This window comes from Stenella coeruleoalba (genome assembly GCF_951394435.1).
Source record: "Stenella coeruleoalba genome assembly, chromosome: 9".
NCBI lineage: Eukaryota > Metazoa > Chordata > Mammalia > Artiodactyla > Delphinidae > Stenella > Stenella coeruleoalba.
The window spans coordinates 96,552,952-96,568,245 of NC_137155.1; the positions used below are offsets into that span (position 1 = coordinate 96,552,952).

The window sequence follows — 15,294 nt, forward strand, 5'->3', positions numbered from 1 at the left end:
GCTATGCGCCACAATTACTGAGCCTGCGCTCTAGAGCCCGCAAGCCACAACTACTGAGCCCGCATGCCACAACTACTGAAGCCTGCGCGCCTAGAGCCCGTGCTCCACAACAAGAGAAGCCACCCCAGTGAGAAGCCTGCGCACTGCAACAGAGTAGCCCCCGCTCACTGCAACTAGAGAAAGCCCGCGCAGCAATGAAGACCCAACGCAGCCAAAAATAAATAAATTAAATAATGTTTTTATAAAAACATAATATTTAGATTAACCTGTCTGCCATCAAGAATTTAATTCAGGTGATTTTATTCAGGGGTTCTCATTGGTATTGCTTTTGAAGACAGAACAACCAATAGTGATATTAAAATTCAGCCATGGTTTAATAAAGTAGTTAGATTTGTGGCTTCTTTGTAAAACTAAAAGCTGGTTAGAAAAATACCTAAAAAGAAGAAAAACTTTTTACTATTTCCCTTAATCAAATGTTGTCAACAAGATGCAAAGAAGATGTCTATTTAAGTGATGAAATTTAAGACCTGAAGCTCAAATGGTTTTGTCCAATGAAGGATTGAAGTGGGTGTGGCTATTTTGAAAAGGCAGTGATAGTATGTAGCTTGAGGAAGACCAAGGAGAACACAACAAAAATCATTACTGAAGAGGATCCCAGTTTCCAAAGCATGAAATTGTACATGTTATAGACTATTACCCACGATGCAGATTGTTGGAACCATCTTATGTTCTATAAAATAGTTTAAATCTTGAGGAAATATTTCAGTACGCTCCCTGTATTACTAGGTCTTACACTATACATTTTGTATTTTGCTTTTTTTTTGTGGTACGTGGGCCTCTCACTGTTGTGGCCTCTCCCGCTGTGGAGCACAGGCTCCGGACGCGCAGGCTCAGCGGCCATGGCTCACGGGCCCAGCCGCTCCGCGGCATGTGGGATCTTCCCGGACCGGGGCACGAACCCGTGTCCCCTGCCTCGGCAGGCGGACTCAACCACTGCGCCACCAGGGAAGCCCTACATTTTGTATTTTGGAGGCCAGGAGTATGACTGGAGAATGAGCGCTGGGTAACCAACTTTATACCACAAATTTACCTTTGTGATATTTGTGTGCAATTAAACCAGAGCCTTCCGTTTCAAAGCTACTATGTAGTTTTTTATTAAAAGCATCTCTTTACTTGCCTCTTATTAATTTTATAACTCTTAAAAGTTGTTATAAAAGAGATACTTCAAAAAGATGAAACTCCTGGTTTTAAATAGAAGCAAATTCAAAACCTTAGGTCAAGAATATAACAGATTAGCAATGTAATATAGTGTTTATGTTGTATCTTTTCGTGACTAAAAAAGTTCAGTGTTCTTTTTAAAATTTTTATTTCAATGTTTAGGAGATTATTTAAATAAATATAAAAGATCTCATGTAGAATATAGCTTTCCAAAAACTAAAGTTATCTAAGGTAGGGACAGCTAGAATGTATATATGAAATTAAGTGGTTCATGTTTAAAACAGTAAACACATATATTTCTCATTTATTTGACATATTCTAAAATATCATGGTCTCTTGATTTAAATCGTCCTTGCTTTAAATTATAATTTTATACTGACATTTTTCCTATTATTAATTCTTATTATTAGATTCTTTTTGAGTGTGGCATCTATGGCTTTCCCTATCCCTGTGCCCCCCGTATTATCTTGCTTTATACTTTATTATACAGTAAATGTTTTATAAATGTTTGCTGATGAATGATAGCCATGCCCAAAGAAAATCCATTTGTTCTCTGCTGAAAAAATATAGACGATATGAACTTTCAACATAAAAAAAGATGCATGGCAAATGATTCTTGACAGAATCTTCTATAAATAAGAAAAATGAAATAAACGTGTTTCTGATCCACTCATGTATATTTATGCTAATAAAAGGTAGAAGTCCCACGCCTCTGCACAAGCCTCTGCTCTTTTTACCGAGCTGATGTTGAAAAAATTTTCAAATTTGTAATGATGGTGTGGGAAGGTAACATAGAGAAGATTTTTAAAAAGCAAGAAATACAGTTGGATTCTGTGAAAAATTGCTTATTGTATAGTTTAAATGTGAAATAATAGAACTCGTAATTTAAATGTTTACTGGATACTACAGTGCGTGCCACAGTGTTTCATTCTTTTAATATATGTGTGCATTTCCACATATGAAAGGACCCATGGAAACTTTGGCCTAGTTCCCATTTAAAATTGGATGTGTTTTCAAATAAAGAACATATAGAAGCTTTTTTCAAATTGTTTATGGTTTAGAGAATATGAAATCCCTCCATTGGATAAAAATACTTAAGTTTATTGCAGCACATAGAGAACATGGTTGTTTCTAAAGTATTTTCCCCTAATTTTCGAATCCCGTTTATTTTTCAGGCATTTCCTGGGAACGTCAACTCCGATAGTGTGGTTCGGCATGATTTACAGCATCCAGTAATCGCCCGCTATGTGCGCATCGTGCCTCTGGATTGGAACGGAGAAGGCCGCATTGGGCTCAGAATTGAGGTCTACGGCTGTTCTTACTGTGAGTACCATTCTGTCGAAATTTGTGGTGGATTTTGTCATCTTCATTTAATTAGTAATTTTGTTATTTTGAATTATTTAATATTAGTTGCTTTCTCTGACAGTAAATTGCAATGTTTCTTTATATAAATAATATATAAGGTTGTTTGTATGTTATAAATATATATTTACATTTTTACACAAACACACATATAAGAATATCTTAAGGACACCTTAAGTAGAGGACTTGGGAAATGATTTCTGTTCAGTAGACTAAAACAGCAAAGCTTATTCATAAAGTTGCTTGAAGTCTTATGAAATATTTAAAAAACAGAAACTTACACTCTTATTCATCTTTTTGACTCTGTGATGGATTTGAAAACAGTCTTAAGAACTTCCTTCTGGTTCTCTTTAATTATATATACCTTTTGTTATTTTAAAGCCAACCACTGAGTTTTAAGGTCAATTATATTTTATATGTCTAAAAGTTTTATTTGTTCCTTTTAAAAACTTACTCAGGGGCTTCCCTGGTGGCTCAGTGGTTGGGAGTCCGCCTGCCGATGCAGGGGACACGGGTTCGTGCCCCGGTCCGGGAAGATCCCACATGCCGCGGAGCGGCTGGGCCCGTGAGCCATGGCCGCTGAGCCTGCGCGTCCGGAGCCTGTGCTCCACAACGGGAGAGGCCACAGCAGTTTTTTTGCGTATCGCCAAAAAACAAAAACAAAAAAAACTTACTCAGTCACCTAAAAAGTTTCTTTTCCTTTAATCGTGTTTTTGATTACCCTTTTGTATTTTTTAAATACATTATATCTATGTCTAATGATTCCAATATATGGAGTTTTAGGGATTGTCATTCTGCTGTCTGTTGTTGCAGCCGGTTTTGCTAGTGGTGCTTTCTCCTCCTCTCCCTCCTCCTCTTAATTCTTTCCTTTCTTCCTTCTTCTTCTTAGCATTCTTATCTGCCTATCCTTCTTGTCCTTAACTTTATGCCCATCCATCTTCTTGAACTGTGACCTCAGTTTCTTCAAAACTTTATCTGTGGAACTTCTTTTAGGTGAAGGTTGATGGTGGCTTCTTCTGGAGAAGATGGATCTTATTTGCTTCTGTGAAGGCAGTACTAACACAGAATTACTTTAAAGATTATTTGAGGCTTTTTGAGGCCACTAGGTACTACACGTTCAGTCTGCAGACACATGATTTGCAAACACTGGCTTTATTTGATGTGGCTGCGCCTCACGTCTTGCGGGATCTTAATTCCCCAACCAGGGATTGAACATGTGCCCTTAGCAATGAAAGCACTGAGTTCTAACCACTGGACCGCCAGGGAATTCCCCCAGACACTAGCTTTAGAATATGAAGTGTCTGGTAAAATAGTCATCTCCTCCCGGGAAGTTTTTCTTCCTGTTCTAATTGCTGGGGGAGGAGGGATGCTGGATACAGATAGGGCAGGGAATCAGGAGATCAGCTTCACGCAAGGAGTTTCCTATTAGACTCTCCCCTATCCCTTCCTGTAGACCCATAGCAACAAAAGCTTAACTGTAATCAGAAAATGCAAATGTCCTATTGAGCAAGCTTTTAAAAATTAACCAAACATTTGGTAGTTTATAATAAAAAGTATATAAAGCTTTCAGCTTTGTATGAATTTAGTACCTGTAATGATGACCAAATCGTGTTTATTCATGGGCAATACTGCTATGTGAAAACCGGGCTGGTTACTGAAAAAGGGCCAAAGAGATCATTTAATAAATTCCATAGGTGTTTCTTTTATTGGTCATCACTTTATAGTAGCAAATATAATGAGTAGAGAGACAGATTTAGTTCTTCAGGAGAATGTAGATATTCAGGAAGAAGATTTAACTTTTCAGAAGCTAAAATGACTCTCAACATAAACTGGGAGCCTTTCTACTATGTGATCTGGGTATTCATGGGAACAGAACTCTGTGTTCATGCATATTCTAGCTTTCAGCATCACGATGGGAAGGCCAAAGCAAAATGTTTTTGTCTGCATGACGTATTTTCTAAGGAGGATGTTCAGTTTTCAGTAAATGAAAAATAAGTAATATTCTCCATGGAAACATGATGTATGTAATTTATTTTATTAATAATTATTTATTGAGCAATTTCCATGGGTCATGAAATATGCTAAATGTTAATCATATCACAGTAAATAAGAAAAACATGGTAAGAGAAAGTGGAGCAATTACTCCAGTAGTAGTATTTATTAGGATACAAATAATGAGGGTTAAAAATTTCCCAAAGGCACACAGCCTAAGTGACAGAGCTGAAAGGGAAACCGGACATCCTGGTGGTACAACAAGACCTCACCACCACTACTGTTTTCCTGCTCCTAAATTCTAACAAAGTGAACCCCATGTGACCTTCATCAGGTTAAGTCAATTATATTGACACCTCAGAAGCACCCAACAAGCCCCCTCCCAGTTACTACTACTTCTTAAAGGTAAATATTCACCTGATTTTTATCCCCATAGATTAGGGTAGTTTTTAAAATTTTAAAATCTCATACCAATGAAATAATAAAATATACATTATTTCCCCTCTGACTTCTTTTGTTCAAAATATTTGTGAAATTACCCATGTTGTTATTTGTGGTATTTGTTTATTTTCATGAATAATATTATTCTATTGTATGCCTACTCTACAATTATGTATTCATTTCGTGTTGATAAACATTGAGTTGTTTCCAGTTTTTGATGATTTCAATAGAATTGCTATGAACGTTTTTCATAGGTATAGAGCTAGGAAGGGGTAATACCAGATTAGGATATATGTATGTCTAACTTTGTTAATAATGAGAAAAATTTCCTAAAGCGGTTTTATCAATTTAGACTGTCAAAACCAATGTACTAGGATTCCTAGTTGCGCCACAAATTCAGACGTTTAGAAATGAACGTTTGAAAGTTTTAGCCATTCTGGTGTTTGTTCATTATATGCAGTTTAGTGTTAGTGAACATTTTCCTGATTTTTGAGGAGGTTATGCTTACTGTAATTTGTATACCCTCTTTTTTGAAGGGTTTGTTCAAGAACTGTGCCCATACTTCTGTTGAATTGTCTTCTATTTATCTGTTTTTCTAACTGAGTAGTTTTTTTTGTTGTTTTTTGTTTTTTGTTTTGTTTTTTTTTCTGAGTAGTTTTTAAAGCCAACCCTGTCTTTTTTTATTATTATTATTGTTAGTGCTATCACGAGATTTTCCATCAAGCCTGGGCCTTGGCAATCACAAGACATGAAGGAAAAATGCTTGAAGCTAGATAGGATGCTAGACTTTTCTAGTTTACAAACCTCTCTGGGGGGAAAATAATCCTACACTTTGGGAAACTGGAATTAACCTTTATACCAATAGATGCCAGTGGAGTAAATGATAAATTGGCAACATAAAGTAAGATAAAACTTTATACAAAGATGTCAGTGTTCTAGATCTGCTCCAGCCACTAGCCACATGTGGTTACGGAGCACTTGAAATGTAGCTAAGACAACTGAGAACTGTGTTTAATTTTCATTCATTTGAATTTGAGTTTTAAGTAGCGTGACTACTGGCTCCCATATTGGATGGTACAGATTATAAGAAGCAAAACATCTGCTTCTTATTTTTCTCCTGTGTCCTTTTTTTAACATTTATTTTTTAAATAGCAATCTCTAATTTTTTTTTCTTAGTTTGGAAAACAATAATTTAATCATCTTGGCAGCTGTCTGTACTGTCAAAAATTTATGACTGGTCATTCCTCTAACCAGGTCATTTTCCTAACCAATGTCCAGATCCCATTATTTTTCATATATCTATATATGAAGAATGCAAAATATATTTATGTCTTTTACAAGAAAAATATACATGTTTATAATAAGAAAAAGTTGTGTTAAACATATTTGTTATGGACAACTTTTCCAAAGTTAATCGACGATTTAAACTTACCTATACTGGAGTTCAGACTAGAGTGGCCTCGTAGAAGGTGGCCTTCTATTTCTTTTCTTTTTTTTTTTTTTTTTTTACCATTTAGTGAGCTACTGCCTCAAGGGCTTTGTTTGAGTTTTCAGTGGGAAGGGAATCATGGATCTTTGAGAGGGGAAGTGTCCCTCAGATACACTCCCATTTTGCCCCCTTAATAACAGCAATCCTGTGTATTCCAGAGTCCAGCAAGGAGATACTAGGCGTTGATCACTCCTAGGGAAAAGAAATGAATTCTCTCATCTTTTTAGAAACCCTTTAGGGGGTTTATCTGAGATCTGTCTTATACCTGCAGGTTAAGGAATGGGTTTGTACTTCAAAGTTTGCCAGAAGAACTAGAGAAGGAAAAGTATCAGTATGAAGCTGCTTCTGTGGGAGCGTGTACCTACTGTGATTCCCCTTGTATTTGTCATCTTTCTTCTCTGAAGTCCTTCCATGGTTACTCTGTCATCTGAGAAGTTAGATACTTCTCAAGGTTGAAAGTAAGAAGTTCACTCTGTTCCAGGTGGAGGGAGAAGTTTATTTCCAGGCCACTGCTTTCAAGCCTTTAGGGCTTCCGCTGTTTTTGTTTCCTGACTCGTCTTGATGATAATATGAATTCCAATTTCAATGAATTTAGACTCATTTTAAATCATTCTGCTCCCTCTACATTTGGTTTTCCCTCAAGTTTAGTTGAAATAAGTGCATGCTGTTATTTTTAAAACTTAATGATATTCCCAATGTCTTCTGACTCTGTAAGCTTTCTCCCAAAACACTGATGCTAATCTTCTTACTCTGTACCAAAGGGACTGCATGAAGCAGAAGGGAGAGGTCTCAGTCTAATAACTTTTAAAAATCATTTATGTCTGAAGCACTCAAACATGCATCTTACAAAATCCCTACATGGTGCATTGATTAAAGCAGTGAGCATTTTCTGATGACAAATACTAAATTAGCTTTTAACCAGAGTCTTCATAAAAGTAAGGTCAGCACCTTGGCAAGCCAGGGTACACACAAACCAGTCATTTTTATATACGCTTTCAATTTGGATGAATAATTAATAAAGCCTATGTTACCCAGTGCAAATCCTGGTGGAAATTAAGTGCCAGCCAGGGGGGAAAATAGATCAAGAGGTGCCGAGTACAGTTAGAAGGAGGACAGTGTTTTGTCCTTTTCATGCTGTGCCAATGGGAATATTCTCTCCTAAGGACCACGGACTAACTGCCGTAGCTCCTGTGCTGCCTAGGCAAGAGATGCTGCCGGGTGTATGTATATTAGGTTCCCAGGGCTGTCGTAACAAAATACCACAAACTGTGTAGCTTAAGACAACAGAGATTTATTCTCTCATGTTTCTAGAGAGCATAAGTCTGAAATTAAGGTGTTAGCAGCGTTGCTTCCTTCTGGAGGCTCAGAGAGAGGAACCATCCCATGCCTCCCCTCCAGCATCTGGTGGTTGCTAGCAGTTCTTGGTGTTCCCTGACCGGTGTTGCCACATCATTCCAATGCCTGCCTCTTCCTTCACGTGGCTGTCTTCCCTCTGTGTGTCTATGTCTCTGTGTCTTCACATGACCTTTTTACAAGGACACCAGTCATTGGATTTAGGATCTACTCTCATTCAGTATGACCTCATCTTAAAGGAACTAATTACATCTGCAAAGACCCTATTTCCAAATAAGGCCACATTTTGAGTTGCTGGGTGGTTATGAATTTGGGGGAAACATTACTCAATCCAGTGCAACATTTATTCATTAAAATTGGTAAGAATTTCTGTGTAGATCAGTTTAACTGGGCAGAAAAGCAAAAACACTTCTGAATGTCAACCCAGGTTTTCCTATTTACATTAGATGTTTCATTTTGTGTAATACTTGTATTATTGTATTTTGTGTTCATCACACACACATATGTGAAGTAAAAGATTTGTATGTTGCTTGAGGATCAATATATTGTGACACAGATTCATCAGTCCATTAGCATTTGTCGAATTCTATGTGTAAAGTATGTTGCTAATTTAAAATCTAAAATGCAAATCAGATCATATCACGCCTGTGCTTAAAACACTTTATGATTCTACATTTGCCTATAAAGTCCAAGTTGTTAGCTTGACATATACTGCCCTTCCTATTACCTCTGCTGTCTTAATGTCCTACCATTTCCATGTTGTACTTTATGCTCTGCTAATACAAACTATCCGTATTTCCAAATACATGACCTGCTTCCATAACATGTGTTCATCCTAGATAGCCTCCCCAACTGCAGTACCCTCTCCATCATTCTTCTGACCAAACTTTCTTATCCTCCAAGATTCACTTGAGATGCAATTTCCAGCAAGAAGATTTCTCTGAATTTCCAGAATGAAGCACATCATTTTTTCTTTACTCCTTTTACACTATGTAAATATTTCTAGTGGAATACTCATCAAAACATTCCAAAAATGTAGCAGACTGTAAGATGTTGGGGGGACCGGGCAGACACAGTCATCTTAGCCATCATTGGCATTCCACTAATTAGCAGACTCGCTGCACACAATTAATGTTTGCTGAACTGAACTAATGTCAGATATAAATGATGCAGATCTACCTTATTCCCTCAGTGAAAATTGATTACTATTTACTACTTGATGTTGTATAAATTCCTTCATTGGTTGAACAGGGTATGATATTTTTATTACGAATACACATTTCTTTTTATGAATGTTATTCAAATAATGCTTTTTGACAGTATATTTTCTTTTGTTTTTTAATTGGGGTATAGTTGTCTTACAATGCTATGTTAGTTTCTAATGTACAGTGAAGTGGAGTTCCCTGTGCTATGCAGTAGGTCCTTTTTAATTATCTATTTTATACATAGTAGTGTATATATGTCAATCCCAATCTCCCAATTAATCCCACCCCTCCCCTTTTCCCCCTTGGTGTCCATACGTTTGTTCTCTACATCTGTGTCTCTGTTTCTGCCTTGCAAACTGGTTCATCTGTACCATTTTTCTAGGTTCCACATACATGCGTTAATATACAATATTTGTTTTTCTATTTCTGACTTACTTCACTCTGTATGACAGTCTCTAGATCTATCCATGTCTCTACAAATGACCCAATTTCATTCCTTTTTATGGCTGAGTGATATTCCATTGTATATATGAACCACATCTTCTTTTTCCATTCGTCTGTTGATGGACATTTAGGTTGCCTCCATGACTTGGCTATTGTAAATAGTACTGCAATGAACATTGGGGTGAATGTGTCTTTTTTTTTTAACATCTTAATTGGAGCACAATTGCTTTACATCATTGTGTTAGTTTCTGCTGTATAACAAAGTGAATCAGATATATATATATATATATATATATATATATATATACTTATATCCCCATATCCCTTCCCTCTTGCATCTCCCTCCCACCCTCCCTATGCCACCCCTCTAGGTGGTCACAAAGCACCGAGCTGATCTCCCTGTGTTATGCGGCTGCTTCCCACTAGCTATCTATTTTACATTTGGTAGTGTGTATATGTCCATGCCACTCTCTCACTTCTTCCCAGCTTACCCTTCCCCCTCCCTGTGTCCTCAGGTCCATTCTCTAGGTCTACATATTTATTCCTGTCTGCCCCTAGTTTCCTCAGAACCACTTTTTTTTTTTTAGATTCCATATATATGTGTTAGCATACAGTATTTGTTTTTCTCTTTTTTGACTTACTTCACTCTGTATGACAGATTCTAAGTCCATCCACCTCACTACAAGTAATTCAACTTCATTTCTTTTTATGGCTGAGTAATATTCCATTGTATATATGTGCCACATCTTTTTTATCCATTCATTTGTCAGTGGACACTTAGGTTGGTTCCATGTCCTGGCTATTGTAAATAGAGCTGCAATGAACATTGTGGTACATGACTCTTTTTGAATTATGGTTTTCTCAGGGTATATGCCAAGTAGTGGGATTCCTGGGTCGTATGGTAGTTCTATTTTTAGTTTTTTAAGGAACCTCCCTACTGTTCTCCATAGTGGCTGTATCAATTTACATTCCCACCAAGAGTGCAAGAGGGTTCCCTTTTCTCCACACCCTCTCCAGCATTTATTGTTTGTAGATTTTTTGATGATGGCCATTCTGACCGGTGTGAGGTGATACATCATTGTAGCTTTGATTTGCATTTCTTTAATAATTAGTGATGTTGAGCATCTTTTCATATGCCTCTTGGCCATCGGTATGTCTTCTTTGGAGAAATGTCTATTTAGGTCTTCTGCCCATTTTTTGATTGGGTTGTTTGTTTTTTTGATATTGAGCTGCGTGAGCTGTTTATAGATCTTGGAGATTAATCCTTTGTCCATTGATTCATTTACAAATATTTTCTCCCATTCTGAGGGTTGTCTTTTCATCTTCTTTATGGTATCCTTTGCTGTGCAAAAGCTTTTAAGCTTCATTAGTTCCCATTTGTTTATTTTTGTTTTTATTTCCATTTCTCTAGGAAGAGGGTCAAAAAAGATCTTGCTGCGATTTATGTCATAGAGTGTTCTGCCTATGTTTTCCTCTAAGAGTTTGATAGTGTCTGGTCTTACATTTAGGTCTTTAATCCATTTTGAGTTTATTTTTGTGTATGGTGTTAGGGAGTGTTCTAATTTCATTCTTTTACATGTAGCTGTCCAGTTTTCCCAGCACCATTTATTGAAGAGGCTGTCTTTTCTCCATTGTATAGTCTTGCCTCCTTTGTCATGGATTAGTTACCTATAGGTGTGTGGGTTTATCTGTGGGCATTCTGTCCTGTTCCATTGATCTATATTTCTGTTTTTGTGCCAGTACCATATTGTCTTGATTACTGTAGCTTTGTAGTATAGTCTGAAGTCAGGGAGTCTGATTCCTCCAGCTCTGTTTTGTTCTTGTTTTTTTCCTCAAGACTGCTTTGGCTCTCCATAGCACAGGGAAATCAGCTTGGTGCTTTGTGACCACCTAGAAGGGTGGGATAAGGAGGGGGGGAGGGAGACACAAGAGGGAGGGGATATGGGGATATATGTATACATATAGCTGATTCACTTTGTTATACAGCAGAAGCTAACACAACATTATTAAGCAATTATACTTCGATAAAGATGTTAAAAAGAAATGATTGCTTTGGCTATTCGGGGTCTTTTGTGTCTCCATACAAATTTTAAGATTTTTTTGTTCTAGTTCTGTGAAAGATGCCATTGGTAATTTGATAGGGATTGCATTGAATTTCTGGATTGCTTTGGGTAGTATAGTCATTTTCACAATATTGATTCTTCCCATCCAAGAACATGGTATATCTCTCCATCTCTTTGTGTCATCTTTGATTTCTTTCAGTGTCTTATACTGAGTACAGGTCTTTTGCCTCCTTAGGTAGGTTTATTCCTAGGTATTTTATTCTTTTGTTGCAATGGTGAATGGGATTGTTTCATTAATTTCTCTTTCAAACAGGGTATGATTCTATTACATCATATTGAATGGTGCTCTAGGGGCCTACAGAATGTTGAAATAATTGCTAAACTGAATGTGTTAATAGGTGTACTGGAAGAGCCGTATTTAAAAGAAAGAACTCAGTATTTCTTTTTCTAGTTAAATATTTCTAGACCTTGTGTTATTTCTATTTAAGATTATCTTAAAGAACAATTTCATGAGGCTGCTTCATGGAATACAAATATAAATTGCTTCGCATCAGAGGGGAAAATACCACACTCATTAATTAACTTGAACTTTATATTGAGTGATGTGAAAATAAAAGTAAATTCATATAAAAATAGATTTAATAGCTATCAAAGTCAAGTTATACACGGTAAAGAGATAATTAAAATTGTCATGCCAGTGTATTATGTATGCAAGGACACGCTGTGATCTTAAGCTTGTGTGCAGTTAGATAAAAAATAAATACATTTACTGTGTATAACCAGAAATGGTCTTGCTATTAAGAGAAATGGGATTTACATTCAAGCACATGTTGTATTCTTCGGTTCTTTAAAAAGTAGATTGTTTTTCAAACTGGAATTGGAATATTTTATAATAGACTATTTCTCTACATCTAACTGTGGTTCACCTCTGTGGTGATAGTGCAGCAACTGATCATTCTTGCAGTAGTCTGCTGTTTGTTGAGATGGTGAAAATAGACTGGATCATTTGTGTCACAGTCTTTACTTTTTTAGCAATCTAAATTTAAAAGTATAGATGTTAAATGATAATAAGGTACTATCATTTTATGTAATAAAAAGTCAGGTACCCAGTGGGTCTCATCCCTGGATTGAAATTTGAGGATGACATTTGCGTTGAAATGAGATTTATGAAAATGAAGAACAAAGAAGTTCATTCTCATTTTTCGTGCGTGTGGAGATACAAGCTATCAGCATTTAATTAATTTTTTCCAGTGTGATTTATTTACTTGGAAAATAGTTACTATTGAGTTTGTTCAATGAGAAGGCAGAGGAAGTATAACATTCTACTTAAGTACAAGACAGTCACAAGTGACAGCTAGTTCATATTCAGGAGAAATACTTTGTAAGTCACTGATTTAGAGTTAGGGTTACATTATATTGCTTACTACAAAATCTAACTTTAAATATACCCTCAGGAATTTTCAAAGTTCACATATAAAATCAACAATTTTGACTTAAAGCAAATCAGAATTATTAGTACAGAATAACATGTAATCAGACCCATGTTTGCAGCCCCAAGTTAGGAATAATCATATACTTCTATTATGGAATAAGAGAGGATATATTTGTATTGCAAATATTATTCAAAAATTATTTTCATAAAACAATTTTCCAAGAAAAATAAACATATTAAAACAAAGCATAATATTTTCTGATAATTGACTGAAGATAAGAATAAAGTAATGAAAAATTACCATGCTTCAGCATGGTTAACAAATAAGGCATTTTGATTAAAACGAAGAGCCCAGCCGTATGTGTACTCTACCAGAACTTTAAAAAGTTCCCAAGAGACTTCCCAGCCCAATCCCTTATTGGACTAATGAGGAAACCAAAACTCACAGGTTTATGTGACTTGCATAAAGGAGTTAATTGCAGACCTAGGAATCCTGCAAAGCAGTCTAGAGCATTGCTTCCTCTCTGACATTTGATACCTCTCCCCTCTTGTTAATTATTCTTTTCTTCTTCTCCACCCACAAGGACTTTTATAATTACAGCAATGACCTACAGAAAATATTTGTAGATTCTAGTGACTAAAACATTGTCACAGTTTTCACCATAAGAACATATAGAAGGAGATATTTAACAAGAAAAATATCTCAGCAATATTGCACATCCCAAATTTCCAACAGGACAATTTAAATGACTGATCTTCAGAATACACTCATTTGAGGACAGCTTGCAAACAACACAACTCAAGCTTTCTTTGCATTTTTGTGCAGAAAGTTTATCAACATCAGTATATGTCTAAAGGAAATCTCAGCTTCTGAGATATTTTAGCTCCTTTTTACATGATGTTAATCCTTATGTATGTTAGGTGATTACAAAGAGTATTAAAGTCCAAGTTACAGTTATGCAGTTCATCAATATTTTACCTATAATCCTTGTTTGATGTGAGGAAAGTAAAATTTAAAATGCTGCAAATATATACTAAGAGATTTTTTTATTAGCTTTTATTCTTGAGTTGTTATTTAAATTAGCTTAGCTAGGGAGATAAGAACAAATATTTAAGATGGTAGTTATCACCCTCATGAATTAAAAGTGACAATCTAATAAAATAATCATCTAGTATGCTGACTTCTAAATTTCCAGCAACCCAGATTACTTGGATATATATCACTTAAAAATTAGAAATCAGGGCTTCCCTGGTGGTGCAGTGGTTGAGAGTCCGCCTGCCGATGCAGGGGACATGGGTTCGTGCCCCGGTCTGGGAAGATCCCACATGCCGCGGAGCGGCTGGGCCCGTGAGCCACGGCCGCTGAGTGTGCGCGTCCGGAGCCTGTGCTCCGCAAGGGGAGAGGCCACAACAGTGAGAGGCCCGCGTGCCACAACAGTGAGAGGCCCGCGTACCACAAAAAAAAAAAAAAAAAAAAAAAAAATTAGAAATCAGTCATTTTAAAACATTTGATCATTTTATTCCTATTAGACTAGTGTCAGATCCTTCTTACCAAGACTTGAAGAGAATTATCACAGTTTTCTTTTCTATACTCCTATTCTGGATGGAGCACATATGTAGTATTTTCTTATGCTCCAGACAGTGTCATATTAGTCTTTTCAGCCTTTCATGCTTGTTTTGGTGAGCTGGGAGGAGTTGAGTAAGCTGTCCTGTGTTCCATTTCACTCCCAGTTACTGGGAGAATGATCTTAGGGGAGAAAGAAGGCAATTGATCTGGACCAATTTCTTTAAACATTCCAATAACTGTACCCCCAACCACCCCCAAATAATTATCTCTTCTAGGAGAAAAGTCCTCATCTATGGAATGTTTTGAGCAAGATATCCCTGTTTTAGGTTGCTTTCCCTCTCTAGATTTATGTTCACAGCTCCCTGGAAAATAACTCATAAGCTAGGTAATCACTGCGGTGTTGAATGGAGATGTTTCATAACTTAAACACTCAGGAATAAGCAGGAACTCTGCCTGACCCCTGAGATAAGGGAGGAGTTTTGGCTAGGGGACCTGATCCATGGGAGCAGGGTGTGAGGGGAATTTGGTGGTAGGTTATTTTAGACCCTCCTGGTTTTTCTTAGACGTCAATGTACGCATAATATTGGGCCTTAATTTTGGGCCTTATACTAAAGTCTCTTGAATGCTTATTTCCTGAAATTATTGGTAAAATTAGGCTCTGGATAAGACCTTTATCTGTGTAAATGTGATTTCACCATGTGATCCAAATATCACCACATGGATTGTAT

General features: G+C 36.6%; 1 protein-coding gene across 1 annotated transcript in view; it reads left to right on the forward strand.

The window, feature by feature from the left end:
* Positions 1 to 15,294, forward strand: part of LOC307191243 (contactin-associated protein-like 2) — a 656,837-nt gene that overhangs the window by 570,434 nt on the left and 71,109 nt on the right. Inside the window, exon 4 of the mRNA XM_079931147.1 lies at positions 2,394 to 2,541. Coding sequence (XP_079787273.1) covers positions 2,394 to 2,541 — 148 coding nt within the window. The remainder of the gene's footprint in view (positions 1 to 2,393; positions 2,542 to 15,294) is intronic.